Source organism: Passer domesticus, chromosome 9 (genome assembly GCF_036417665.1).
Source record: "Passer domesticus isolate bPasDom1 chromosome 9, bPasDom1.hap1, whole genome shotgun sequence".
NCBI lineage: Eukaryota > Metazoa > Chordata > Aves > Passeriformes > Passeridae > Passer > Passer domesticus.
In genome coordinates this window covers 15183419-15210454 of record NC_087482.1, presented here as the reverse complement: position 1 = coordinate 15210454, position 27036 = coordinate 15183419, and the positions used below count along the sequence as shown (strand labels likewise).

At 47.6% G+C, this 27036-nt stretch overlaps 2 protein-coding genes and 1 long non-coding RNA gene across 8 annotated transcripts; all 3 read right to left on the bottom strand.

Moving 5' to 3' along the window:
- Nucleotides 1-3614: 3614 nt before the first annotated feature.
- On the bottom strand, nt 3615-4991 carry LOC135307214 (uncharacterized). Its single transcript, XR_010367937.1, has 2 exons — nt 4588-4991; nt 3615-4108 (listed from the first exon to the last, which is right to left on the bottom strand). It is a non-coding gene; the product is annotated as an uncharacterized LOC135307214 (long non-coding RNA).
- Nucleotides 4992-5231: 240 nt separating this feature from the next.
- On the bottom strand, nt 5232-13037 carry LOC135307682 (TOG array regulator of axonemal microtubules protein 2-like). 2 transcript variants are annotated; one of them, XM_064432086.1, is made up of 6 exons: nt 12900-13037; nt 11634-11751; nt 10576-10679; nt 8994-9198; nt 7606-7822; nt 5232-6522 (listed from the first exon to the last, which is right to left on the bottom strand). In XM_064432086.1, the coding sequence occupies exons 1-6, from the start codon at nt 12998-13000 to the stop codon at nt 6374-6376; spliced, it is 894 nt and encodes a 297-aa protein (XP_064288156.1). In that variant the 5' UTR covers nt 13001-13037; the 3' UTR covers nt 5232-6373. The 2 variants fall into 2 exon arrangements, with proteins under 2 accessions (XP_064288156.1, XP_064288155.1); XM_064432085.1 differs by lacking the exon at nt 5232-6522 and having other exon boundaries at nt 7087-7822.
- A 1995-nt stretch (nt 13038-15032) lies between these two features.
- On the bottom strand, nt 15033-26706 carry LOC135307681 (uncharacterized). 5 transcript variants are annotated; one of them, XM_064432083.1, is made up of 8 exons: nt 26382-26703; nt 23706-23920; nt 22701-22861; nt 21557-21603; nt 19898-19986; nt 18798-18945; nt 17542-17724; nt 15033-15139 (listed from the first exon to the last, which is right to left on the bottom strand). In XM_064432083.1, exons 2-8 carry the CDS (start codon nt 23868-23870, stop codon nt 15114-15116), a joined length of 819 nt encoding a protein of 272 aa, XP_064288153.1. In that variant the 5' UTR covers nt 23871-23920; nt 26382-26703; the 3' UTR covers nt 15033-15113. The 5 variants fall into 5 exon arrangements, with proteins under 5 accessions (XP_064288153.1, XP_064288154.1, XP_064288149.1 ...); XM_064432084.1 differs by lacking the exon at nt 17542-17724 and having other exon boundaries at nt 15083-15139; nt 26382-26700; XM_064432079.1 differs by lacking the exon at nt 15033-15139 and having other exon boundaries at nt 17338-17724; nt 26382-26706.
- Nucleotides 26707-27036: the final 330 nt, after the last annotated feature.

The following is a 27036-nucleotide window of genomic DNA, read 5'->3' as shown; positions in this document are numbered from 1 at the left end:
AGCAGCTCAACCAGGGCAGCAAATCCAGAGCAGGGAAGGAGCTGATCTGAAAGCCAAACCCCCTTTTAGCTCCTCCCAAGAGGGCTGGAACAGTTCCTCATCCCAGTGAGGTGCAGTGCTGGACCCCACAGCTCTGTGTGAGCACTGGACAAAAGTTTGCTCCCACTGGCTGGTGTGATGGTTTCTGCAGGAGCTCTGGGCTCCTGTTTGTGCTGGACACAAGGAGGAGACGAGGAGCCAAGTGCACTGACACACCTTTGCCTTGAGCATAGCCCGGCCTGGACCAAACACACTGCAAGGGTTCCCCTTTGGCCCATGTCTCGAAACATCAGGTGCACTGTTTGATGACTCAGGTTGGTTTGGTGCCAAGGAATTTCCCTCAGAAATATTGGGTTTGTCTCCCTCTGTGCCTTCCCCTCAGCAGCATTGCGGATGTTCCTGTGTGAAGCCATCTATCCCACGCAGTTTGAGACAACTTAAAACAATAAGTTGTGTCCTCTAAACTGTTCCAACAATCCCCTTCCAGCAACAGGAAATGAAAACTAAAGAAAAAAGGCCAGTGACTTCTAGATATCAAACTGTCAGACCTCACTGTCCCCCCTCTGGAACAAAGGCCCAAAATGCCGGAGGACAATCCCCCCAGGACACGCGTCACAAGATGGCTCCGGGTTCTCCCTCAGGAAGAACAGGAGCTGTCATGGAGCAGTTCCAGCAGGAGATGAAAGTTCGGTGGCTCGTCTGGCATCTGGGACTTTCTCCCAATGGCAGAGCTCTGTGGAGTGGTCACGGCAGGGGAATCAGCTGGGCTGGAGACCCTCGTGTCTTTTCTGCCCAGCGTGGCACAGCTCACACTCTTGGGCTGGGAGCGGGGCCGTTCCACTTCTGCCAGCACGATGTCCCTGGGCTTGGACAAGCAGTTTTCTGCTCAGAGAGCCCTGCAGACTGTTCCACATATCTTTCATAAAGCCCATAAAAACAACTACAAACACTCTGCCTATAGCAGCTTTCAGAAAGAGCTGCAGAAATCCAGGACAGCTTAAAGCGAGAGTCAGAAGGCTTTTGTCTTGTTCCTGCCTGCAGAATTCTTGATGATCTGATGCAATTTTATTCAGATGTAACATGGGATCTGAGTTTTTCTATTAAAATATTTCATGATGAGTGCAAGCCTTGAGAGCATGCGGTATAGGAGTGATGTGTGAAACCATGAGCATATCCTCCAAAGTGGCCAGTTTAGTTGTCCATTTTACTATTCTTGTATTTATTCTATACTAATAAGCAAAATCAAGCTTTGCTTGGATGTAAAACAGGCACAGCATACACTACAGTCCTCACAGGATCACCAGGGCTGGCAGTGACAAAGCATGCAATCTGCTTCATTGTGAACCACTACAGAGCTACATCACAATGTGGGTTTAAGTAGCATGGTATTATTAAGACCTCCTTTTTTGCATGAGATACAAAAAGGAGGTCCCACATGACCTTCATGCAAGCATGCAGTAAAGAACTGATCCTGCTATCCTAACAAAGCTTTGGCTTTGGCATTTACACTCTTCCCATTCATCTTTTGACGACGCAGACACTCCAGGTTTTCCCCCACCCCTGCAAGGCTGGCAGTCGCTGTTTCCCATTTACTGTTCTTCCCTAGAGCCAGTCCAGCAGCTGCTGAAACTAAAAACCCAGAGATCTGGATATTGTGAAGGAGAATGAAATGCTAAATAAGTGTTCACATTAGTAATACCCAGGTGTCCTGGCTTGTAAAATAAGCATGTATTCTATTTTTGCCGTCTGTTGGGGGTTAGGCAGTTTTTCTTATCTCTTTCAAGAACAATGACACTGCCAGGAAGATAATCTCCTGCTAATGGCCTATTGAATTACTCACTGTGGCTGGTAAGATTAGTTACATCATCCCATTGGGAGATGCTCCACCCAGAGGGAGGAGCCAAGCATCCCTGCCACCATAAAACAAGCATTTCTGAGACCACAGACAGCCTTCTTCGCTGGATTTCCGAGAGGAATCAGGAACCGAGGCCCAGCTGCTCCTTTGCTGCATTTTCGGAAGGGATCTACACCCTTCTGCAGATCGCCGCTCCAGGAGGAGCAGCCACCATTTGGCTGGACTGCTATCAGCACCCTGACTTCTCAGGGTGTCAGGTTTTTCTCACTCTGCCAGTGGTTTTTTTTTTTGCTTGTGCTAAATTACATTGTTATTTAGTTTTTTTTCTTCCTAGTAAAGAACTGTTATTCCCGTTCCCATATCTTTGCCTGAGAGCCCTTTTAATTCTGAAGTTGTGATAATTCGGAGGGAGGGGGTTTACCTTTTCCATTTCACAGGAGGCTTTTGCCTTCCTTCACAGGCTCCTGTCTTTTCAAACCAAGACACCAGGTCTGCCTTCCCAGTGCTCTGAAGCAGCAGCTGGAGGTCCTCGCATTGTTCCTGTTTGTGGATGTTCATGTTTCTGGTCTGCAACAGCAGTGGCTTTGAGGAGGGACAAGAATGCCCCTATTCAAACAGTGGCTTTGCAAGGAGATGTGAAGTTTCACTGCCCTTTTTAGAATATTTTAGAAAGATCTAAGAGAATATTGTGGCATGGAGCAGGTCCCTAATTGTGTCTCCAGAGAAAGCCCCAAAGCACACGTTCACTCTGCTGCTGATGGCAACCCCATAAGCACACGGACTTGTTTTCCCTGCAACATGCCACCCTGCCTGGGCTTTACTAGGCCAGGACTAGACTCATAGCTAAGCAAACACATGCAGCCATGTGACATAGAGTTTTTCCATCAGAAAACCTAATTAACACATTCACACGCAGTTTCTTCTGTAACATCAGAAGCTGGCAACCATGAGGACTTTGCTGTCAAGAGCTTGCAGTATGCATTGGGCCCAGGAAGTGTTTTCCCTTAAGGCAAAGCAAATTGAAATGTGAACTTTAAAAGCTTCAAAAGACTATGAAAGGAAACTGCAAAAGAATTTCTGGATAGGGAGTATTGTCAATGATTATGCAGCCCACCAAGCAATTCTGGAGCAGAATCCTGAATTGCTTGTTCCAGCTATGCAGGAATTCATTACCCTGGCAGGCAGTGGTCCATGGGAACAAATGATCCCTCAGCTCTGGGCTGAATGGCACACAGGCTGCACTTTAGGTTTGAGGAAACCTTGTCACTCGTTATTGGCCTCCCAGTCCACTCATCCTTCTGCAAACAAGTTGCAAACAACAAAGTTGGACTGCTGGCCTGGGTAAATCTATATACAGATGACTTTTCCAAAGCAGTGCATCGTTTCCCAGTGAAATACACGACCTCTTCTTACCTATGAAATTGTGATTGAAGACACCTGTGAGCCAGCTCTGTGCGAGATGGCAAAGGAGCAAAGCTTTGGCATTTGGGCACACTTCTCTTTGTTTCTTTGCTCAGGCCTTTGGTGAGCACAGAACTCATCTAGGTAGAAAACTTTTGACCATACAGGATCTTTTGGATCCATTGTCCCCCAAACATGTCAATGTGTGGCCCTGTTGTCATGACAAGTTAAAAACAGCAGCACAAGTGACACAAAGAAAACATGGCAAAAGAGGAAGAAGAGAGGCCCAGTGAAGAAAGGATTTGGTGAGACACTGTACTCCCATAATCTCCAGGAGATCCTGGTGTCACATTCTTCTTTTGGTTTATTTAAATTTAATTGATTCATTTAAGTTTTTTTAAATCATCAAAATAAAATATATACAATTAAAATATGTCATCAAAATTTAAATATACAATCAAACACATTTATTCAAAACTATCAGAACATAGATACATCTGCAACTATGAAGCCTAAACCTATTCCAAAATCCTAACTCCTATTGTTGATGAATCCTATAGTTGATGAATCCTATTCTTGATGAATCCTATTGTTGATGAATACTTTTCTTGATGAATCCTATTCTTAATGAATCCTATTCTTGATAATCCTAAAGCCTAAATCCTATTCTTGAAACATTCTTTGGACAGTTTACAGGTTCTTCCTGATCTTGGAGGAAAGAGCATTTCTGGACTGGAGGCAAGGACTTTCTTGGTAAGGGAATATCAGAAATGTCCAGAGAAAACTTCTTGGAAAGACTGTAGCCAGTCGTATCTGTGGAGACACAAAGTTTAACAGAGCCTGGAATGCAAACCTAAAGCATCTGAAGCTCCGTATTTAATGGGACAGATTCCTTGGAAATTTCTAAAGAGCTGCACAGGGAAACATGCTCCTGCTGGCTGCAACTTGAAGCAGACCAGAGGAAAACCCTGCCCCACTTCCACAGAGCTGCCACAGGAACAGCCTGGCCTCTGGGCTGCCCTGGGACAGCAGGGAGCCCAGAGCCCTGTGCTCTCCAGCCATGGCTCAGCTGCACATGCACCCTGCTGCTGCTCTCCCTGCCCCACAGCTGAGCAGCCCTACAGCTCCACGGGGCACTGCCAGCAGCACAGCTCATTGCAGGGCACATGCAGGGCACAATGTGTACAGCCATTGTGTAATTCAAGCCAATGTTCCCTGCCAATGTGCACAGCCTCTCTGGGCTGCCACAAGACCCTTCCTCCCAACAGAGAGCGGCCCAGCTCCCATCTCACCTCTGTGTGAGACTGATCCATGCTTGGTCTTCACCTTGTCCTCTGTCTGCAGTTGCTTCAGGCTGATCCATGCTTAGTCTTCACCTTTTCCTCTGTCTGGGTTCACTTGAGGCTGATCCATACTTCATCTTTACCCTGTCATCAGTCTGCAGTTGCTTATGGCCCCCCATGTCGTGACTAGGAAGGGCAATGCTGATAACAGAGTGGGGGCAGGTGCACACCCTTCCTTAGTATTTTGTCATTTCTGGCACAGCTGAAAAGTCACGTCCGGTGGTGTCCAGCTCAGAAACTTGTCCGCTTTCTGGAGAACATCAAACCTTCACCAGTCCAGAAGGCTGTTGAGGTTTTCCTGCACATGTGGAGGTGTGCTGTCAGCAAACTTAATGATCTGGCTGCCCAGTGCCTCGCAGAGGGCACAGGCCAGCTTGGTGACCACAGCGCAGACGTTGGCGCTTCGCACAGGCAGCGCCTTGTTCTCCAGGCAGGACCAGAGCACGGGCAGGGCGTAGCGCTCGACCGCTTCAGGGCTCCTGGCATGAGCCCATTCCACAAGCACTGCCGGGAGAGCGACACAGCTGCTTACCCACCAGCCTCCATGCAAACAGGGATCTACCTCTGCTCTTGCGTCTTGGAAGCCTCTCGGGCCAAGATCAGTGAAACAGCACACACAGCCCCACAACCCAGAAATGGGCAAAGCCGCTGATCATCCTTGAAACACAACCACCAACCCCTCGGGACTAATATCTCCAACCAGAGCCTTGTACCTGTGGCAGACTTTGTACCTTTACTCAATTATTGCACAATTTCTTTCTGCATGAACAATGAATGAAACGTCAAATAGCCTTCTATTTCCATTAACAAGTTGTCTAAACCCACGTAGAAGATTTGGAAATGCACCCTAGAGAGGCAATTGAGAGATTTCTAATAAAAGCAATGATTCCATTTTTGTAACTTTGATGTCAAGGGCCAAAAGTCTAATCTGGCTCTCCCCTTTGCTCCGTGGCCCACAGCAAAGGGCAGTATTAGAACACACTTCAAAACTCCAGCCCACCAGAGATGGCTGCTACTTGACAGCTGGATGAGAACCACCAGAGACTAGCCTGGTGTCTTTGGCAGAATGCTTTTGTGGCTTCCAACAAAGAGCTGTTTCAAACCTCAGGGTGTCTTGGAGAATTACCCAGACCCATTGCCCTTTGCATTTGCCCCGGCACTTGAGCATCTCCACATTTTAATGACATTTTCCCTCCCAATGTTAATAGCATTTCTTCTTACAACGTGCACTGAAATAGGGGCATAGAGACAGAAAAAAGCTACACAGGGGACTGAAATTTATCCAAAACACGAGGGTTTTCTCACATTGCCTCTGGAATCTGCTCTCTGCTCATTTTCTGAACTGAACTATATCAAACACAGACAAAAAGTGACTACCAACAGGCTCCTTGCATGGCAGATTTGGCTGAAAGATCAAAACCTGAAACGCTCAGGAGACCAGTCTTGTTTCCTGATCAGGCAAACTGTTATGTAGTAGCCATTTACTATTCTGTGGTGGAAGAAACTTCATTTCCTCTATGCTGTTAATCCACCAGCAGTCATCAACATTGAAAGAGCTCCTGAAAGTACCCAAAACCAATTTGGCTAAGCAGGAAAAGGGTTATGGTACCCATTCAAAAATGGGACTTCATTTGAGTTTAAATGCAATTAAAGACACTGGCCACTATGGGACTTGAGAAGGGCCCAAGTGAGAGCTCAGCACCTCCTGATGTGGAGGAGCTACTCTACTGTCTGTTCACTGGCATTCCCTGTAAATACTCCCTCGGAGACCTCTTGGCTTAGAAGGGGAGGCCGTACCTGTGATACGCTCCGTGACATCCAGCAGAGCTTGGCCTCTCAGTTGTCTCCATTGGTGGCAGAGCTCTTTCATCAGTGATACTTCATCTACAAGTGAAACACACGTTTCTGTTCACTCTTCTGAGGGCATAGGAGAGAGGACAGTGGTGAGGGAAAGGGCAGGGGCAACCCCATTTTATACAATAAAGTCCATTTCTGCTGATTTTTGAATCCTTTTCTTCTTTCCTTCCAGCCTACTTGTCGGTGTTTAAAATGCCAAAAGAAAAGCTCTCCTTTCACATTTGTAAATCCAAAGTTGTCTGCTCTATCAGGAGCTATGTTAAAACATTTCACATCAGGGTCCTTGAGAGTTCAGTCACATGGAAGCAATGAAAAGGTTCTGCATCCCAGAGCCAAAAGGAAGAAGCCCATACTTGGGACACAGAAAGGCACTGAGTCAGGCAGTCCATGACTTCGCAGAGCAGCTGAGGTGGAGAAAGTGGAAACTCCCCTTGAAGACCTGCCTCTTCAACACTCCATTGTTCAGCCATATTCCCCCAGTGTGGCATTTTCAGACCTGACATCAATCTGTGTGGCAGAAAAATTTACAGCTGCCCTTGCCTCTGTAGGTATTTGCCATTTCCTTCTTGTCCCATGCAAAACAACGTGTGGAACAAGGCATCATTGACAGATGGATTTTGACCCATGTGTTATAAAGAAATGAACTTGATGAATCCTATGGTCCCCTTTGAAAAAAGAAGACAAAGAAGAAAGGTGGAAAACAGGCAGCTACTGCCTATAATGTAGAGCCTTCCAGGTGGCTGCTGTGCAGAAGCTCTGATGGGCCGGTGTCCCTTCATGCCTACAGCAAAGCTGTTCATTTGGCAAGTCAGACGGGGCCCAAGCAAACTCCAAAACCCCTTTGCCTCTGAATTGCAGCAAAGCTGTAGTCCAGGACTTGCTCTTCAGACCAGCAGCACAGAGCCAAGGGCTCCTGGGACTGTTGGGAAATGCTGCTGCACATTCCAGCCAGTTGGGGATGGTGCATAAGGACTGCACCTGCACAGCTTCTGGTGGGTGTCAGCTGGAGCATTCCACAGACAGCAACAGCTACCAAGGCACTCAGCGTTCTCTTGTGTCGGAGAGACAGAGACACAGGTGAGGAGAGTCCATGCCAGGGCTCAGCCTTACCTAAATGCACAACAGATTGGTCCAGAGGCGTCATAGCTGCGGCATGAACCCCAGGATCCTTTGAGTTTAGGTTCTTTGTTATGCCTTCAACCAAACGGATCATCAATGGGTTCATGGCATCCTGCAGGAGTCCTATGATTTCTGCCAGCGCCTCCAGCGCCTTCTGCTTCACTTTCTTATGTGTGTCACAGATTCTCAGGCCAAAATAATCAAAAATCTGTGAAGAGAACAAACAACATGAAAGCTTGATTAAAATGACCTTTTTTGAAGAAGCGATGTAGAAATGAGCACTCAGGAATCTAAAAGATGAAAGTGATCCTTTCTCTCAGGTCAGCCCTTGCTTGCACATTTTCACTGTTTTCCTGTGGGCCACTCACTGGAATGATTGCACAACCTCATGCTGCTTGAAAGATTTTCATCTGTTTTTAAGAGGTTTGGGTGGGGACAGAAAAATTCCTATGGTGTTTCTCTCATCCTATAAATCATTGAATCAATTCCATTTATTAATTCAAAAGACTACCTTTGCTTTACAAGTATGGAAGCAGATGTTTACAATGCCCAGTTTTTTATACAGTTGCCTCAAGTATTGAGGGCAGCTATGATTTTGCCTAAACTATGGCTGGAGGAGATCTAAGTTTTATTTTCTCTGTCTCAGAACCTGTGTCTGGAGAAGGGCAGGGCTCAGATCAACTCTTCCAGGATCCAGACCATTGCTCTGACTAACAGGTGGACTTGTGAAATATAATGTGCTGTACAGCTCTCATTCCAGCAGGTTCAGTCCCTTGACAGCCACATTATCAGGCACACTTTTCTGGAAAAAGGGGAAAAGCAGCTACAGGGAGGAGAAGGGATGGATCTGTCCTTATTTGTTTTCTTCCTTTCCAAAGAGAAAAAAAGGCCCCCCAAGAAGGGTGAGCACCATCTTTACCAAGAGGAATAGGGACGAGGATGGAAATGAGTTTTACCTGTGCAAGACAAGATGGAGTTCACAGAAGTATCATTTTAAAAACATTTTGTTTAAACCAACCCAGCCTGATACTTCTCTTCCCCATGCAAACCCATTTTTTCTCTAGAAAATAATTGCCATGTCTTCAATGGCTCAATTCCCTCCACTTAACCCAACTGGGAGTAGGAGACAGCAGAGGTTACACCAGCAGAAAATTCTACCATCATCTGATGAACAGCAGCAATAGGCACCTGCCAGAAAAATACAGCTGGACTGAAATAACTTGTCCTGAAGCCTGGAGCTCAATTAATTTGTCTGGATAAGAAGGGCCAGTCTGTCCCAAACAGCCAGGATATAGTGCCAAGACACACTGAATTAACTTTACTTCCGCAGGCTTGGGAAAGGAGCTAAATGAAAGGAGCAATGAAGATATCCTACATACTTGGACAATGTTAGTGGAGATCAGCTGGGGTCTGGTTTTGGACAGGTCTAGGAGGAGTGCCACTCCTTCCATCCGTGTCTGGAACGCCTTGGCTTCCAGGAGATGGTAAAGCTTCTGGAGCAGCTCCCTTTCTTCCACAGATGCAGGTAATGTGACCTGGGCTCTTGCACGGTGTAGGCGGCGTCCACCAGTGGCAGACTTTGCCCTGGAAAACAAAGTCAAATTAGGATCTGTTTCTGATAATCCCTTCAGTTAATTGTGAGCCAAACATCTTGGGGAGCTTTCCTAATGATGTGATTTCAAGCTAGAAAATCATGAGGCTCTGAAGTGAAGAACAACGTGGACCTCATGACAATCATTATGGGAAACAATCTGCAAGTCACATTCTTCTAGTGCTCACGCAGGAAAACCAAGGATGAGATGCATCTGCTCTATCTTCAGATGGCTTCTAAGACACACAGGCCACGTTACTTTGTGGGGAAAGAGAGACACTGCTTCCAAGTTTAAATGCCTCCTCATACGGGATGTGTGTGTCTTACAATAAGGAAACTCATCACTCTGGAGAAGTGTCTCTACAACCAGGCATGACAATCTGCAAAAGTAGCTCAGATGCATCTGAACAGATGAACAGGGGCATAGCTAAATGATCCAGAAAATCAGTAACAGAGAGAAAAACAGAAATCAGACATCCCAGAACTACGCTCACATTTCATTTGCTTCCCTAGAAACTAGATGCACAGCGTAACAAACCCACTGGGAATAATCCTCCTGGATCAACCTGCCTCTTCCATGAGAATGGGAAGATGCTAGCTATGCTACTGAGGCATGTGGTCACTTTCTTGCCACTGCTGAGCATGACAGAGCTAAATAAATCCCCCTCTGTTGTCAGAGGAAAACAGTACAAGTAGCTCTGCCACTGGCATGACGAGACAGCAAGGACCAAATTCCTGTCTTAAATGCTGATTGCAGCACAGGGGGAAATAAACCAAACACGCTGTCCATCAAGCAAACTGTAGGAAGGACAGGAATCACAAGACAAAAAGTCCACCTTGAGATACCTGTTGACCAAAATGGCTTAGGAATTGTCTTGCTCCTTACTACTCAAACTTGGTACTGCTGTTTGAGGGTAAGAAAACCAACAATCAGCTAGACCAAACCTCATGGAAGGGAACTGCTTGTTTGAGGAATGGCATCCTGCCTCTAGACTGGGACTTCTCATTAAAACACCCATCTAAAAAGGACTCCACTTGGATGAAAAAAACCCTGGTTGAATTTACTTGTCTCAAGTCAGGCAGCAGAGACTTGGCCCTCTCCTAGCCTCCACAGCCCTGCCCTTGCCACTGCACTGGATCATCTGAACTGCAAGCAATGGGTGACTTTTTGTCGCCCAGTATTTGTGGAAAGCCCTCCAGAGAAGCTGTGTTCAACACAATGCAGAAATAGATATTTTTTATCCTAGAGCATTTGTAGGGAAAGGAAACAATCTTTGACACTGGTCATCTCCATCAGAAAGATGTGCCTGAGGAAGAGGCATGTGAAGCATGTCATGGGCTTTGTCACATCTGGCAAAAGTGCTCAGTACCGTTTGCTAGGAGGTGATGTGGCCTGGGGCTCCTTGGAGCCTTCATTCCTCTTCTTCACCGGCTCCTGCACAGGTGGGCGTTCAGCCTTCTGGTTTTCCATCCCCTACAGAGACACAGAGAAACCCCATCAATCTTTAGAATAGAACTAGGAAATTCCCTCTTTAAAACACCAGTTAGAACCAGGATCACTGCTACCAAGGCCTAGGGAAACATTTCCTAACTCACAGAAATAAACAGACCAGAGATTCAGTGATGCCAGCTCTTTGTTTTTGGTAGCCCAAGGCAGGTTATGGGTGCTACCAGACTGAGCTGCTGTCTAAAATCCCAAATTTATGAGTTTTGACCATAAATGGGAATTATGCAAACTGGTAGGCAATGAGTGGTCTTAAAGGAAGCAGCAGAAAAAATTGGACTCTTTGGGGGTTGGCCCATTGTGTTGGAAGTTGATTTGGTTCAACACTTACTCTGCCTGCCCCTGCACAAAGAAAAACTCCCTTCTGTAATGTAGATAAAAAGAATAAAATCCCTCCCAATCAAAAAAATGATTTTCCACTGGATGCTGCTGAATTTACCAAGCTTCTTCCAGCTCCACAGGGCTTGACAGCAGGGCAGTAGTCCTAAAATAATTGTAGTATTTAGGATTGACTTGGACATCTTTTGTATATTTGGAAATTTTCTTGGTAGTACTAAGAGACTTAGAGTCTCTTTTGCAAAGACTCTGTTATGTTCAGAAGCACTATTGTCACTTAATTGCTTTACTGAGGGCAGGGTAGGGAGAATGCTGTGGGGGCTTAAACATGAATGTAAACCCATTTTCTCCTCTCTCCCTTTCCTCTTTGTGACCCATATTCAAAGTATTCAAAACCCTACTTTTCCCCTAAGAATACAGTTCCTGTGTGGTCTGCAGAAGAACAGGCTGAGGATTAACAGCTCATTTTCAGGAATAAAATGATTCAGCAAAAGAGGAATGAGATACAGACACATTGGGTATATTTGATCTCCTATTAGCAGTGGCAATACTTGCACAAAGGAGACATTTGTCCTGCCAAGCACTTACTTTCTTCTTAATTCTCTTCAGGATATCTTCCAGGTCATGCGTGGAAAGAGATTGTTCCAAAAGCTTTTTAAATTTTTGATTACTAAGCAACATCTTCACCATCTCCTGTCCATAATGCCTAAGGAAGGAAGGAAGGAAACAAAAGAAAAGTGAACAAAGGAAAAGTGTTAACAGAAGAGGCTGATGCCTTAAACTCATCGGGTGCAATGTTTGCATGAGAAGGCGTTACCTAGACTCAGCAAAGAGGGGGATTTACCTCACTTGACACTGCACAGTGCTGTCAGCTGAACACAAGAGGCAAGAGGAGAATGTGGGCCAACAGAAAAATACCATTTCTCTCTGAAACTGAGGGTGTGCTTCTGTGGGATCAAAGGATCCCAGGCAACAAGGGAAACACATCTGCTTTGTTGTCAGAGCCTATTAGCAGTGTTCTGCTGCCCTTGCACATACATTTTCCTTCCTTTAACTGGCAGGGAAGCCAGGACAAAACACCTCATCCTTGCTTTTGACTATTCTATACTATCTGTATACACATGGGCAGCCAGTTGCTCTGGTGTTCTTGGCAGCTATTAATGGGAATTTCATCATCAAAGGAAGGGGATTTTGGTGGCTTGGGGTGATTTTGCCACTAGGAAACCACAATTGTCTTCAAGAAGAAATTTGGAGGTCACTGAGCCACAGATAATAGCACTCTAGAAATCTGCAGAAGAGGTTTAGAAAGACTGAATACATTGGCTAAAGACCTCTAAAATATTTCTAGGGAAGTCTTAAGTTAATGAGAAACAGATGTTTGGGATCCTTCAGTGATGAACATTAGCCTACACTTGGCTTTCTCTTGTGCGCCTAAGGCTAAACAAAACTGTTGGACTGGCTAATCAGAGCTCTTGTAATCTCAGTAAAGAATCTCGCAAGTCACAGGGAGCTGGCAATGCTCCTTGCTGCCAACCTCAGGTTACCCAGTACAGTCATTTCCCCAGACAACCCAGAGCAGTGGTCACAGCACCAAGCCTGACAGAGCTCAAGAAGCGTTTGGACAATGCTCTCAGGCACGTGGAGTGACTCTTGGGCTGTCCTGCACATGGCCGGGAGCTGGACTGGATGATCTACATGGCTCCCCTCCAACTCTGCATATTCCATGATTCTATGCCCCTTAGCCACACTGTGAGGTCACTTATTATTGCCTTGAGTTTCCACTCTTTCTGGTTTTAGCTTAAAGCCAAACACAAAACGGTTTTCCTGTTTTAGGAGGTGAAAGAAGATCATTACCTCGTGTCCTTGTGACTGTCCTGAGCGAGTGTCCCTGCCACCTGTGCCAGCCTCTCAGCCCTGGGTGTGCCTGCCAGCTTCGTGACTCCCATTTTCTCCATCAAGGACAGGAGGAGTTCGGCCGTACACTTCCGTGCCGGGACGTAGCAGCTCCTGGGAAGGAGAGAGCAAACCCTGGGACACAGGGAGAAGGAGCAGCAGCAGCACAGGCCTTGGCCACAGCCTGCTCCCTGTCCTTGCTGGGGGAAGGAGCCTGGCTTCTCCCTGCAGCTGCAGACACATGTAGAAGGTTCTGTCCTCAGATAAACACAAAGTTAGCATTGTACAGATGGGCTGTCTGCATGGAAAAGGGAAGCATTCAGTCTCCCTGCACTATTGGATGCTCAATTTCTTTCCCGAAGTTTACTTGGAGAAAGATTAAAGTAATAGGTTACATATGAATTATTTAGAAATTAAGGACAATTCGTGCTGACCCATCAGAGGGCACCCACTAGCCAGAGCTGCAGCAGGATGAGGCTCTTTCCACCCATTCATCCCCAAATCTGCAGACCCCTGGGAAAACACAAATGCAGAGAAAACACGCCGTGGGCCGTGAAGTTGAGGAACACCCAGCAATGCAGCCTGTTTCTTTTGTAAAGCTTGGCAAGGGATACGTCTGAGTGTTTTATCCTATTCCAAAGTTGAGGAAAGGGTGGCAGTCAGTTTATCCAGCTTGTCCTATTCTAGAGACTGTCTCTTGGGAACTATCAGGCCCAGCACCAACACTTAAGGCAGCATTTGCTTCAGCTGTCCCATGGCACTCAGCCAGTGAGGGTGCCTGGAAAGTGCATCATCATCTCAGGGCTAACATGAAACATCAGTTTGAATAGAAAACACAGCTCTAAGGCCAGGACAGTCACACAAGACTCCTTTTGGCAGGAGCTGCATCTGCTGTGCAGGCTGTGCCACACCCAGCACATTCTCCCTGATGTGCTCCATGCCCCAGCAAGTACCCTCCTTATTTCTCAGAAAGGAGAAATGAGGTTGATCAGAGAATCAAGTCACTGAGTCCACAGAAGATGCAGGATACAGGGCCCTTCCCTTCCACCATTCCCGTTCTCTCTGTCATCCCTTCCCTCACCTACACACTAGAAGGTCAAGAATATCACAGAAAGAAGAAGAACCTACTTGACTCCATTGTCCAGGAGAGCAGTCATTGCTCGTGTAGGAGTCACGTTCTCTACCATCATGCCCAGGCTCTGACAGGCTGCCTTCTGAATAAACTCTGGGGAGTTCCGCAACATGTGGAGAAGGACTGCAGCAATCTGATCCACCTCGGAGTCCATGTCCTTCCCCAAGATCGCAAAGAGCTCTCCCAGAGTGACAACTGCAGAGCAGGACACGTTGGACCGGAGGTTGGTCACCTGGGGAAGTCATGAGGGGAAACATAAGCATCACCTTGCAAAGAAAACCAGTTTCCTTAGACAAGACTCCCAGGAAATCACAACACGTCCCACTGTGTATAAAAGCACAGTAGGAGCAGAAGAGCCCAAGCATGAAAGACACTTACTCGGGCACCAGTTTCTGCCCACACACCTTCTTACTGCAGGCATGAAAAATAGGCTTCACTAAAGTGTTCCACTTAAACCTTCTATAATGTCTACTGCTTTGATTTTAGGCCCTTTTATTTGAAAAACATAGAAGCAAAATAAAGAAAGGGCTGCTTTCAAACCATAAAGGCACAAGGCATAAAGATAAAACAGTCAGATGCTCCTGTTCAAAAAAGCAACACCTGTAGTTGAAGCACCCAGGCAGAAAACAGAAAACACAGGCTCAGGTCTACAGACTCATTTGCAGTGTTCAATTACAGCTTGGGCAGAGATTGGGAATCTGGCATATCATGTTATTAGTGTCTCTTTTCTGCCTTGCATTATAATGGTACCTCACTCGCAGACAAGTGTCAGATACCCGACCTGCCAGTAAATACAGCTACATGTACACACAGATCCTACAGATAGCTGACAGACACTAGAAATAGAAGGTCTAAAACCAGAATGAAGGCAGTCCCTGAGCACACATGGAGATGAACAAGCACATATTCTACTCTACAAGCCGTGTATCGAGTATGGGGGACAATTCAGAGCAATGTTCTCACCTCTCTGGTAACTGCCAAGCAAATCTCACGAAGCTGACAGAGCAGGACTTCTGAATGGGACTCAGCCAGCAGTGTGATGTTCAAGAGTCCCTTCTTCTTCCGTTCCCTGAAAGGCAAGTACAAAAAAGATTGATTTTTCTCTCTACCCAAGCACTTGGCAGCACCCTTTCAAATCACCAGGCTGGCAGCTCAGTCAAAGCATGGCAGGTGCTTTTCAAGGAGTACTTAATGAAATCGTGGAACACATTGCCACAGGATGCTGTGGCTGTCAAAAGCATACACAAATCCAAGAGGCAAAGAGAGGGCTTTCAGAGTCTTCATTTGTGACCTTTCTGAAAATCTCTGCTATTAAGTCCCTCTGTCATCACTGCTTCCTAGAAGCTGTGAGGCCAGGCCATGCTGCTGGTTCTTGTCACCTCCCTGTACCTGTCCCTGAGACACAGTCCCATTGGGCTGTTATTGGGACATTTTCCTTCTTTGGCAGCCCCAGCAGGCAGTTCAGCACTGAGAGTCTGCACTGGCACTCTGGAGCTGAGTTTCCACTCTACAATCGAGGCCTGTGTGTCACCCACTCCACCTCACACGTTCCCCAAAAAAGCAGCAGGATGTCCCAGAAGATTAAGATTCCACCCCTGGGCAAGAACTGTTAAAACTCTGGCTTTTCCCAGAACACTCCGACCTAAAACAATGCCCACAACAGCAAAGTGTTATTGAAAAGGTGCAAACAACTCCATCTCTCAGCACTTGCTTTGTGCAGGCCCTCAGCTACAGGAAGGTGTGTGAGGCATCAGGGCTGCAGCCAGGGCTGGCAACTGATCCCATGGGCACCCCTGAGTGTCATCAGGACCCCCACACCTGCAGAAGCTCTCTGCACCTCCCAGGGCATCAAAGAGAAATGGGGAAGAGAAAGCAGAAGAGAAAGGGCAAAGCAAAGAAGACTGCACAAGGAGATGCAACGTGGCTAATTTTTCATGCTGTGAAATTTTTCATTCCCTGTGAGAATGAAGCATCCACCAGTGAGTGGATGCTAACCCAGACATCAAAAAGACAACCAATATCACCTAACATTTGGAAGGGTATCACCTCTGGGCCTCCTTCTGTCTGTGTAGAGTTTTGGGACACATTGTGAGAATTGACAAAACATCTCAAGCCCGTATGATTCCTTGAGAAGGAAAAGTTGAATTGCAAAAGTGCAAGATTCCCAGAGGATTTTATTTCTCTTTCCTTCTCTTCTGCCATGAGCCCTTCAGGAGTAATGGTAGGCAGAAGGACTTGAAGGCACAACTCAGTCCATTTCTCAAAAAGAGGAGCTGCCTGGAGCAGCTTCTGGGACTCACATGCAGGAGTCCCTGCCATTGCTGTCAGCAGTGGGAGCAGAGAGGAATCTTACTCAGTCCCACTGGGCCAGTGGCCCAAGGCACCCAAATCTCTACACTCAAAACTGCTGCCATCCTGCTTCTGCCTTCAGCCAGCAAAGCATCTCGTCCCACAGCTTTCTCTCTTCCCTCAGCATTTCCTTTGCAGCTCCATGGAGCAGCAGCCAAAGCCAGGAAACAGCATGGACCTGCTACAGTTGGAGCAGTGCTGCAGAGCAAGGCCAAGAAAAGGCTGCTCTCCACTCTTTATCCTCTCACAGCTCCACAGTGGTTTCAGCAGTGCCCTTTGGCCCTCTGGGCTCTCGGGGCTCAGAGGCACCAGCAAGACTCGCTTCTGACCGAACTTAACGCCAAGAGGGACACAGAGTGATGGGGCCTTTCTTACCAGTCATCACTGCCCAGCAAGGACAGTGCCTCCTGCAAGGCCTGCTGTGGGTCCGAAAAGGCTCTGTCCTTCTGCCTGAGCCCACGGAGCGGCTCCTCTCGGCGCAGGGCACCAGTGGCTGTCTGCGAGGTCACTGCAAGGACTTCCCTGCTCTCTGGATCCTGGGGCTCCCTGCTTTCTCTCAGCCTCCCCAGCTGAGCACAGCTCCAGGCTAAACCTGACAATTGCCCCACAGCCCCAGCTCCAAGTGCCACAGGTGCCACGGCCAGCGGCAGGTTCCTGAGGCCGCAGAGCTCCCACTCCCTGCCAGGCAGTGCCAACAGCAGGACTGGCCAGCCCAGGAGGGAACCCCTCAGGTGCCCCTCTTGTCTCAGCACCCTGATTTCCCACAGCCCTGAGGACAGGGGCTCTCGGCAAGTCCCTGAGGAGAGACCTGCAGCTGCCTCGTGACAGCACCAAGCCAAGCCTGAAGAACCCAGCCCTGCTGGGCCCAGCTCAATCCCCAGGAAGCAACAACCAGGGAACAGCCACACCTGACCCTTCACACCTGACAGTGCCTCTGTTTCCATTGACTTCAAATATTCTAGACTACCAAGCTGGAGTAACTCCAAAGTAGATTTGCTGTTCATTCTCAGGACACACTATGAACCCAAGATCCCGGCTGTGCTGGCTGAGGCAGGAGGCAGTTTGTGCTCCTTTTGCAAGGACAAACCCCTGCAGGAAAATGCTGCCATGGAGCAGGCTTACCCGAGGAGCTGCGTGGGAAGCTGCCATCTCCATGGAGGGTGGGCGTACTGGGCTGTAAGGGCACCGTGTCCTGCTTTCTCACGACCGTTTTCTTCATGGCGCTACCAGGGTCTTTTCTCTGTACACTGGGAGCTGTGCCATTGATAGGTGGTAGGCTGAAGCCTGCAGGCACCAAAGAGGAGCCTGTAAGTGGAGAGTGCTGGACGGGGTGATGATGGAAAAGGCCAGAGAAGTTGCTAGAGCTGGGTAACATTCTTTGTTGTCCCAAAGAACTACAAGTATAACAATGGCACACTAACATGGGACAGTGATCACAGAATCCCAGAGGAGTTTGGGCTGGAAGGCACCTTTAACCACCATCTAGTCCAACCCCTGTGAGCAGGGACGTTGTCTAGATCAGGTTTCTCAGAGCCCTACGTAAACTGGCCTTGAACACCTTCAAGGATAGACCAACAACAGCTTCCCTTGGCAAATCCTGCCAGCTTTTCATCCCCTTCATTTAAAAAAAAAATCTCCTTAATATCTAATGTAAATCTTCCCTCTTCTAGTTTAAAAGCAAACTGCAGTGACGCTTCTCCTAAGAAACAAAGAAAACCCAGAGTATTGCTTTGCTTTTGTTCTTCTGTTCCAGAGGCAGGCAGGGAAGTTACCAAAGTGCAGATAGCCTGGTGTGATGCCCTCGGGCTGAGTGCTGCCCCTGAGGGCCCTGCTGCCGCCCTCGGGCAGCACTCACAGCCCTGCAGGCTGAGCCCCTCAGCCAGGATTCAGTTGGGAACGCTGCTTGCTCCTGGGACGAAAACACAAGCACTGCCTGGGGCTTCAGCACAGCTCTACAGCGCCAGCTCCTCAGCAGGGAGCGGCAGGAGAAGGATCTCTGGTGTTTTCATCAGAAGGAATGGAATTTAGTTCCTTCCAGGTTGCAGCCTGGTTGAAAAGCATCCTTTTGGCCTCACCTTCCCTGGAGGCTGCTCTCCAGGAGAGAGTCTGAAGCCCCAGTGTACTTTGCAAGACAGAATTTTCTACTCTGAAAGACTTTACAAGTGGAGGTGGGAAGCTAATATTCTGTTACTGACTCAATGAGGCCATGGGCAAGACACTTCATGTCTCTCTATTTTTCTTTGGGAAACAGAATTAAATCCTAATGCAAGCTTCTTACTCAGATGCAAGCAGAACAGCCCCCCCAGTCTGATTGCAACATTGTGCAAAGGGCAAGCAAGTGGTCAAAAAGGACCACTACAAGTGTAGCCACCACTTACTTGCTTCAGCTGCATCTCCAGGCTCAAATGTCTCTGGAGGAAGCTGCAATGATTTCTCATTTTGTCTCCTCTTCATCTCTTCCATCAAAATCTCCATTTTCTTCTGCTCTAAGTTCTCTTTAGCCAACCTGCACAATTCAGCGCGGGTCTAGGTGCAATGGAAACACATCACAGACTGTAAGCAGAGACACACCAAGCAGACACAACACCTCATCAGGAGCACAGAGTGCACAGAGTGCCACAGTCTTCCATGCAGCTCCATATCCATTCCAATAGTTTCAGAGGAATGTCTCCCATGCTCGCCTTGGCAATTACACACAGTGAGGTGGAACACTTCACTGCCACAACCTCACACTGCTGCAACTGCAACCTATGTCAGGAAGCCCTGCTTGAAGCATGACAGTCATAGGAGTGCTCCAAGACAGATGAAGAGCTCACATGACAGTGAGCAGGCAGTGCAGTTCCTACAGGCCATGGCAGAAGAACGAAAACCATGTGCAATACCCAGCAAGGAGGGGGAATGACTGTTGCTTAACACTCATGGCCAGGAATTGCAGCTGTTTCTCACTTCCTGGCTTCTGAAGGACTCAGCTCTGAAGGACTTGGTCTCTGAGGCCAGCAGACCAAAAGGAGGAGTCTTGTGAAAACAAGTTGCACAAATGCTGATGTTAATGAGCAGAAAACTTGAGAATGAGAGGGCTGTGAGATACAGCCACAAAGGTAACCAGGAAAAAGCAAACTCTCCCATTTTAGTTTGCAGCCTTGCTTACACTCAACATTAGAGTCTTTGCTTCTCTGCATCCAAGGATGCACTTCTCCCACATTCACTGATGTCTAGCATGATCTGCCATTCAGAACTTCTCTAAACCAGCCTTTGCACATAAAGAATGCTTCTGGCGTGACCTTAGCACCATCTCCAAACCAGTCACCTTGGCACTACTGGAAATAGCCAAGCAATTGCTCTGTAGCTGTCAAATACATTCCCAAGAGAATCCCCATCCCCCAAGGAGTGGAAGATTATGATTTTCAGTGGCATTTTGGGCCAAGCACTAAACAGCCACTGGAAAGGAAGTCTGCTCATCCCTGTTCTTATCCCTTACCTTTCCAAAGATGTCCCTCCGCTCCTTGTCACTCCTAAGACCAGGACTGCTGGGATGATCTGTCTCCTTGGCCTGACTCAGTGAGAGGCCTGGGAATGGAAGCAAAGGTTCCTGTAAATCTCTGGCACCACGTGTTGGAAGCAAAAGAAGCTTTGCTTTCCTCATTAGATGTGCCCAGCATTCTGCAATCCTGTATTTGCAGGGAACAAAGTGCTCATCCAAAAGTTCCACTTTTGCTCTCCTTCCTTGTTCCAGGGGTTTATTCTCTGCTTTCTTTTCAGCAGAGACATCCAAACCCAAATAAACATGACCTATCTCAAAATAATTTTGATCTTGGCTGATATTGACAATTCAAAATGTCCTTAATAGAAGTAGCTGATGGCCGGTCATTCTGAAACACTTCCCAACAGAGCTGGTAGAACTAGGAGAACTAATTCTTCACATGGTTTCACAGAGGATAAAATCATGTAGCAGTCAAGCACTATGAGAGGTATACCTGCCTTAAAACTGGATTCTATCACCCTGCTAAATGATTGGGTCAGTAACAAAAGAAAGACCGGAAAGGATGAATGACAGAAGTGATTTATAGTCCAGAATTAATCCAGAAAAAATGTCATTTACTTACTGAGGACTACCGCTGCCTAGCTGCAGTAAGCATTGCAGTTGCATATACACAATTAAGGAGTTATTCCAAAGGTGCCATACTCAGGATGTGGCAGAACAAACCCTGAGCAAAGGGACCAGGGGATCTGATCCCTTTTTCTGCATCAGCAGAATTACTTCTCCAAGTCTCATCTCTCCTATCATTACACAACCAGAGATGTCAAAGGAACTACAACAGTGTCATTGAAGCTTACAGCTTGAAAGCAGTGGATGACCCAGAGGTGCCAGAGAATGCATTTTGTCTGGCACAATTCCACTTGTCAGGGATCAGGCAAGGCAGGGACAGGGACAAGGCAGGAGGCACCTCCTCCCCAGCCTCAGCCTGCAGCACTGACACAGGCAGAGACAGCCGGGGAAGAGATTTGTCATTGGGAACCTGCCACAGGTGGCTTTGGGCTTGTGCTATCAGAGGATGACAAACTCACACCCTGCCTAGGCTGCAGCCATTTGGAAGTCTCCTTCTCCTTCACTGGAAAATTCAAAAGGACTTTCCATCATAGGAGGTTTCCCTATTCCTCCCAGTGCAAAATTAGGCAATATCCATGAATCTCCAGCAAATCTCACACAGTTCAGATCAGAAATTACCCCAAGGAATGATTTTCTCCTTCAAGGGCAGTCGGAAGGAGTGGAAACATTTCTCATTTCATGCTAATTGGCTTGTTTTTCCATTCTGAGTTTGGAACTAGAAAGGCTGCAGGGAGATAAAAGGCATGACCAAGAAGGAGAGGAATGTTTCCTCTTCCTGCACAGCACATCCAGGAGCCCAAGGTACCCCTTCAGCTCCTGTCAATCAACAATTAACACTGGAGGAGTTTTCACTGCACCACCAGAGAACACTCCCAGGGACTGGGCTCTGGGAGAGTCCTCTGAGCCCATTAGGAAATTGAAATAAATGTAAAGATATCTTTACATAAATGGGCTTAACCAAGCTTTCCAAATGTCACTTCTGTGTCAAGACTAGAAAGGCCACTTTCGGACAGACATCCCTGTACATACCTGCATACTCTGGGGTCTTCTCTTGGCTTCTGCTGCTGGGTCTTGCGCTGGAGAAAATGGAGGACAAAAGAACATATGAGGAGCTAGAAGGAGAAGGGAGAGAATGGGTGTACCATGCTGTCCTGGGTTGACTATATGATGCTTTTATCCCCAATCGTCTTGTTCTGTTTATACTGAATAATAAGTTTTACACCTTTAAGACTCTCTTCCAGACAGTGAGGAGGGGAGGGAAGAAGCGCGCAGTTTGTTTTCAGACTGCTCTCACTCCTCCACATTCCTGCTCCTGGACTGTGTTGTCTGCGGATGGACAGACAGCCGGACAGAGCTCCTTTTTTCCCTTTTTCTTGCTTTTAGTTAGTTTTAGCTAGCTGAGGCAAAGAAGTTCTCTGCATTGTGATTTTTTTCCTTTTTTCTTGGACCTGTTCAAGCCTGCTCTGGACTGAACACCCAGAAGAGCACCGGCAGCTCCACCTGTGGCCCCCCTGGCCGGGCCTGGGCCACGGCGTTTCCAGCACCAGAGAGACTGATCAGAGACTGAGTGAGCCGAGCTGCAACCTGGGGAGGGGACTGTTCTGAGTTTGCTTTCTTTGGAGCAGTGAGAAGTTTTATTGTTAATATTGTTTGGTTTCTATTGTTTAATAAACAGGTTTCTTTCCACTTTTCTCCAAGGAGATATTTTCTCCCGAACCGGTTGGAGGGGGGAGGGGCAATTGAATCTGCTTTTGTAGAGAAGCCCCTTTGGGGGTTATCTCCCAAACTTGCCCTAAACCAGGACACATGCAAGGAGGCAAACCTTCTTAGCATGGTCACTGTGATGAAGGAGGAATTGTAACACATAAACCCAAATATGATTTATTGTCCTTAAGCTTTCAGTTGCTGGAATCACACAGAACTGGGCAAGCTCTGGCTGAAATAACAGCCAAGTCCAGCTGGGGACCCATCCTGAGACACTTTGAAGCCCTGCCTCCTCTTCCCCAGCACCACCTCTGCTCTTGGGGCGTTGCTCTTGGGTTTGACATTGGATGGGCAAAATGCGGAATATTCAGAGGTTTGCCTAAATACATGGGAGACTGTGCCAAATCACCACAGGAGATGGGAAGAGTGAGGTGAAGAGCACACTGGAGCAGCAGACACCTTGGCTTACCTCATCTCCTGGGACTCCTGCAATTCCATCTTTGGAGAGCTGTGCACAGACCCAGCAGCACTGCCCACAGGGGGAATTCCTGCCTTGCGTAGACGGGGGATTAAAGATTTTCCCAATTGTCTCTTCTTCATTTCCCCGCCAGTGGAGCACAGCAAGGAGGTCTGGAAAGAGTAGAACACAGTGCTCAGATCAATCATCCACACTTGCCCCCTTTGATGCCTCAAGAATTTTATCAATGCTCTTAACTGGGACCTGGTAGGAAAAGTCAAACTGATGCAGCAGCTTGGCTGTGGATTGGGAATGCAAAGGGAACTGGGAGAGACCATGTCCCACATTTCCGAGCTCTCCCCACCTTCTCACTTCCCTGGAAATGTGACTACATTTCCAGCTGGCATCCACATGTTTGACATCAAGGTGTTCTGGGGTGCCACTGCCTCCCCTGGCCTTTTGGATGCCATGGCAGTGGGTTTAGATCACTGTTCTCTCCCTGCCCCTAACGTGTCTCACAGCCAGTGCTGATCTCCAGCCAAATCCCCACAAAGCCATTCTGCAGCATGTCCAAACCTGCTTGTCTCAAGCCCCTCATTTCTGCTGCTGCTGCCCTTCCCTCCTACACTTCCCCAGCAGCCTTGGAGCCCAGATGCTGCTGCTGAGCTCTCGGGATGCTCGCTGCTCTCCAGCTCCCCCACATCCATCATCTCAGCCTCACTGCCATTTAGGGAGTTCAGCAGAGCTCCCTGCCCTGCTGCTCTCTGCAAGGTCTCTGCCTGCCCAACTTGCTCCGGAGCCCCCATGCCATGGCCAGGAATGGGGGTGGAGGCAGCAGGGGCAGATGCACACCCATGCTTAGTATCCCATCATTTCTGGCCCAGCCAAAGAGCCAAGCCAGGACCTGTTCAAAATTCAGTGAAAGGGTCAGTTCCTGTCAGGGAAGAGGTCTCAGAGCTCTGCTGACAGCACATGATATGAAAATTTAGCACAAAGGACTTAGCTTGGTCTCCTTACCTCTCTTCCTTTTCCCTCTGCTCTGAGCTCCTGGCTTTTTCTACTCTCCTCATCCCAGCCGTTGCCAGCATTCCCAGTCTCCTGCTCTCCGCTGCACATCTTGCTTGGCGTGGCAGAAGGAGAGCTCCTCTGGATGGGAGGCAACGGCTTGGAGGGAAGGAGCATCGAGGGACTTGCCAGGGAAAACCTCTTGGCAAGAGGATAGCCAGTCAGAGCTGCAAAGTGGAGACATAAAATATAAGAGAGTCCACAAAGTAAATCTAAATCATCTGAAGCTCCGTATTTCATGGGACAGATTCCTTGGAAGCTTCTAAATAGCTGCACAGGGAAACATGCTCCTGCCACCAGCAGCTTGAAGCAGGCCAGGGGGAAAACCCTGCCCCACTTCCACAGAGCTGCCACAGGAACAGCCTGGCCTCTGGGCTGCCCTGGGACAGCAGGGAGCCCAGAGCCCTGTGCTCTCCAGCCATGGCTCAGCTGCACATGCACCCTGCTGCTCCTCTCCCTGCCCCACAGCTGAGCAGCCCTACAGCTCCACGGGGCACTGCCAGCAGCACAGCTCATTGCAGGGCACATGCAGGGCACAGCTGTTCCCTGCCAATGTGCACAGCCTCTCTGGGCTGCCACAAGACCCTTCCTCCCAACAGAGAGCGGCCCAGCTCCCACCTCACCTCTGTGTGAGGCTGAGCCACGCTCACAAGGGAAGAAGTGAGTTCGGTGAATTCCCACCTTTACAATCAATCCATCTAATGGGTGAGGCATGCAAGGGGTGTTTTCATTATTCAGAAGATCTCTCTGCTTTTTCTTTTCATGCAACTACCATCACTAGAATTCCTTTGAAATGTATGGAGCTGGCAAACCAGGAGAGAAAGCTTCTACAACTTTGCTTATGTGTTGTTCATTACCCATCCACTACTTTGAAATCCCTTTCCTTCTAAACTGTGGGCAACCCACAGTGGTCAACAGAATTTGACAATTACAACTCAGAAGTAATTGCTTTCCAAGTTAGTGTTCATGGCCTTTGTTTCAGTAACTCCCACTCAGTTCTAGGTTGGGTTTTATTGCTTCATTACTTTTCTTTCTCTTCACAACAGAGGAAGTGCTGGCACATGAACAATGGCACCTCATGTTGGAAGAAGCTTTGCAATCCAGGTTACATGTCCCCAGTACTCAAGGAGTCTGCATTTGCAGGGCATAAACTGGCCATTCAATTGGAAATTGCCACTTTTGCTGTGCTTCATTGCTCCATGGGTTTTTCTTCCTGATTTCTTTCATGCAGTCAACAAACTACCATCATAAAACCCAAAACCTACATAAACATGATCTGCCTCAAAACATTTCTGATCTTGGCTAATACTATCAATTCAAATTTTTCTCAGTGGAAATAGTACAGGGCGGGTCATTCTGATATATTCTCCAACTGAACTGTTGGAAGTAAGAGAACTAAGTTTTTACATAGTTTCACCAAGAATAAACCCATGTGGTATACAGGCCATTAGTGAGGAATACCGCTCTCTTAAAACTGGATTTGTTTCCTGCTATAAAACATCCCGGTCAGTAACAAAAGAGAGACAGTGATGGATTAATGAGATGGTTCATTCCTAGTCCAGAATTCATACAGCAAAATTGGCAACGACATTGATGAGTGATACTACTCCCTTGCTGCATTCAGCATTGCAGATGCATTCCAGCAATGAAGGAGTCATTCCAAAGGGGCCATACCCAGGATTTGGCAGAACAAACCCTGAGCAAAGGGACCAGGGGATCTGATCCCTTTTTCTGCATCGGCAGAATTACTTCTCCAAGTCTCATCTCTCCTATCATTACACAACCAGAGATGCCAAAGGAACTACAACAGTGTCATTGAAGCTTACAGCTTGAAAGCAGTGGATGACCCAGAGGTGCCAGAGAATGCATTTTGTCTGGCACAATTCCACTTGTCAGGGATCAGGCAAGGCAGGGACAGGGACAAGGCAGGAGGCACCTCCTCCCCAGCCTCAGCCTGCAGCACTGACACAGGCAGAGACAGCCGGGGAAGAGATTTGTCATTGGGAACCTGCCACAGGTGGCTTTGGGCTTGTGCTATCAGAGGATGACAAACTCACACCCTGCCTAGGCTGCAGCCATTTGGAAGTCTCCTTCTCCTTCACTGGAAAATTCAAAAGGACTTTCCATCATAGGAGGTTTCCCTATTCCTCCCAGTGCAAAATTAGGCAATATCCATGAATCTCCAGCAAATCTCACACAGTTCAGATCAGAAATTACCCCAAGGAATGATTTTCTCCTTCAAGGGCAGTCGGAAGGAGTGGAAACATTTCTCATTTCATGCTAATTGGCTTGTTTTTCCATTCTGAGTTTGGAACTAGAAAGGCTGCAGGGAGATAAAAGGCATGACCAAGAAGGAGAGGAATGTTTCCTCTTCCTGCACAGCACATCCAGGAGCCCAAGGTACCCCTTCAGCTCCTGTCAATCAACAATTAACACTGGAGGAGTTTTCACTGCACCACCAGAGAACAATCCCAGGGACTGGGCTCTGGGAGAGTCCTCTGAGCCCATTAGGAAATTGAAATAAATGTAAAGATATCTTTACATAAATGGGCTTAACCAAGCTTTCCAAATGTCACTTCCGTGTCAAGACTAGAAAGGCCACTTTCGGACAGACATCCCTGTACATACCTGCATACTCTGGGGTCTTCTCTTGGCTTCTGCTGCTGGGTCTTGCGCTGGAGAAAATGGAGGACAAAAGAACATATGAGGAGCTAGAAGGAGAAGGGAGAGAATGGGTGTACCATGCTGTCCTGGGTTGACTATATGATGCTTTTATCCCCAATCGTCTTGTTCTGTTTATACTGAATAATAAGTTTTACACCTTTAAGACTCTCTTCCAGACAGTGAGGAGGGGAGGGAAGAAGCGCGCAGTTTGTTTTCAGACTGCTCTCACTCCTCCACATTCCTGCTCCTGGACTGTGTTGTCTGCGGATGGACAGACAGCCGGACAGAGCTCCTTTTTTCCCTTTTTCTTGCTTTTAGTTAGTTTTAGCTAGCTGAGGCAAAGAAGTTCTCTGCATTGTGATTTTTTTCCTTTTTTCTTGGACCTGTTCAAGCCTGCTCTGGACTGAACACCCAGAAGAGCACCGGCAGCTCCACCTGTGGCCCCCCTGGCCGGGCCTGGGCCACGGCGTTTCCAGCACCAGAGAGACTGATCAGAGACTGAGTGAGCCGAGCTGCAACCTGGGGAGGGGACTGTTCTGAGTTTGCTTTCTTTGGAGCAGTGAGAAGTTTTATTGTTAATATTGTTTGGTTTCTATTGTTTAATAAACAGGTTTCTTTC

Excerpts from the sequence above, each read along its gene's own strand:
- LOC135307681 (XM_064432079.1), bottom strand. The coding sequence starts at position 23,870 with ATGCTCCTTCCCTCCAAGCCGTTGCCTCCCATCCAGAGGAGCTCTCCT. Across the intron at positions 19,987-21,556 it reads GAAGACCCCAGAGTATGCAG|GCCTCTCACTGAGTCAGGCC; the intron begins GTATGTACAGGG and ends TTCCATTCCCAG. Across the intron at positions 18,946-19,897 it reads GGAGGGACATCTTTGGAAAG|ACCCGCGCTGAATTGTGCAG; the intron begins GTAAGGGATAAG and ends CATTGCACCTAG.
- LOC135307682 (XM_064432085.1), bottom strand. The coding sequence starts at position 13,000 with ATGGAGAAAATGGGAGTCACGAAGCTGGCAGGCACACCCAGGGCTGAG. Across the intron at positions 10,680-11,633 it reads TGAAGAGAATTAAGAAGAAA|GGGATGGAAAACCAGAAGGC; the intron begins GTAAGTGCTTGG and ends GTGTCTCTGTAG. Across the intron at positions 7,823-8,993 it reads TCTCCACTAACATTGTCCAA|ATTTTTGATTATTTTGGCCT; the intron begins GTATGTAGGATA and ends TTCTCTTCACAG.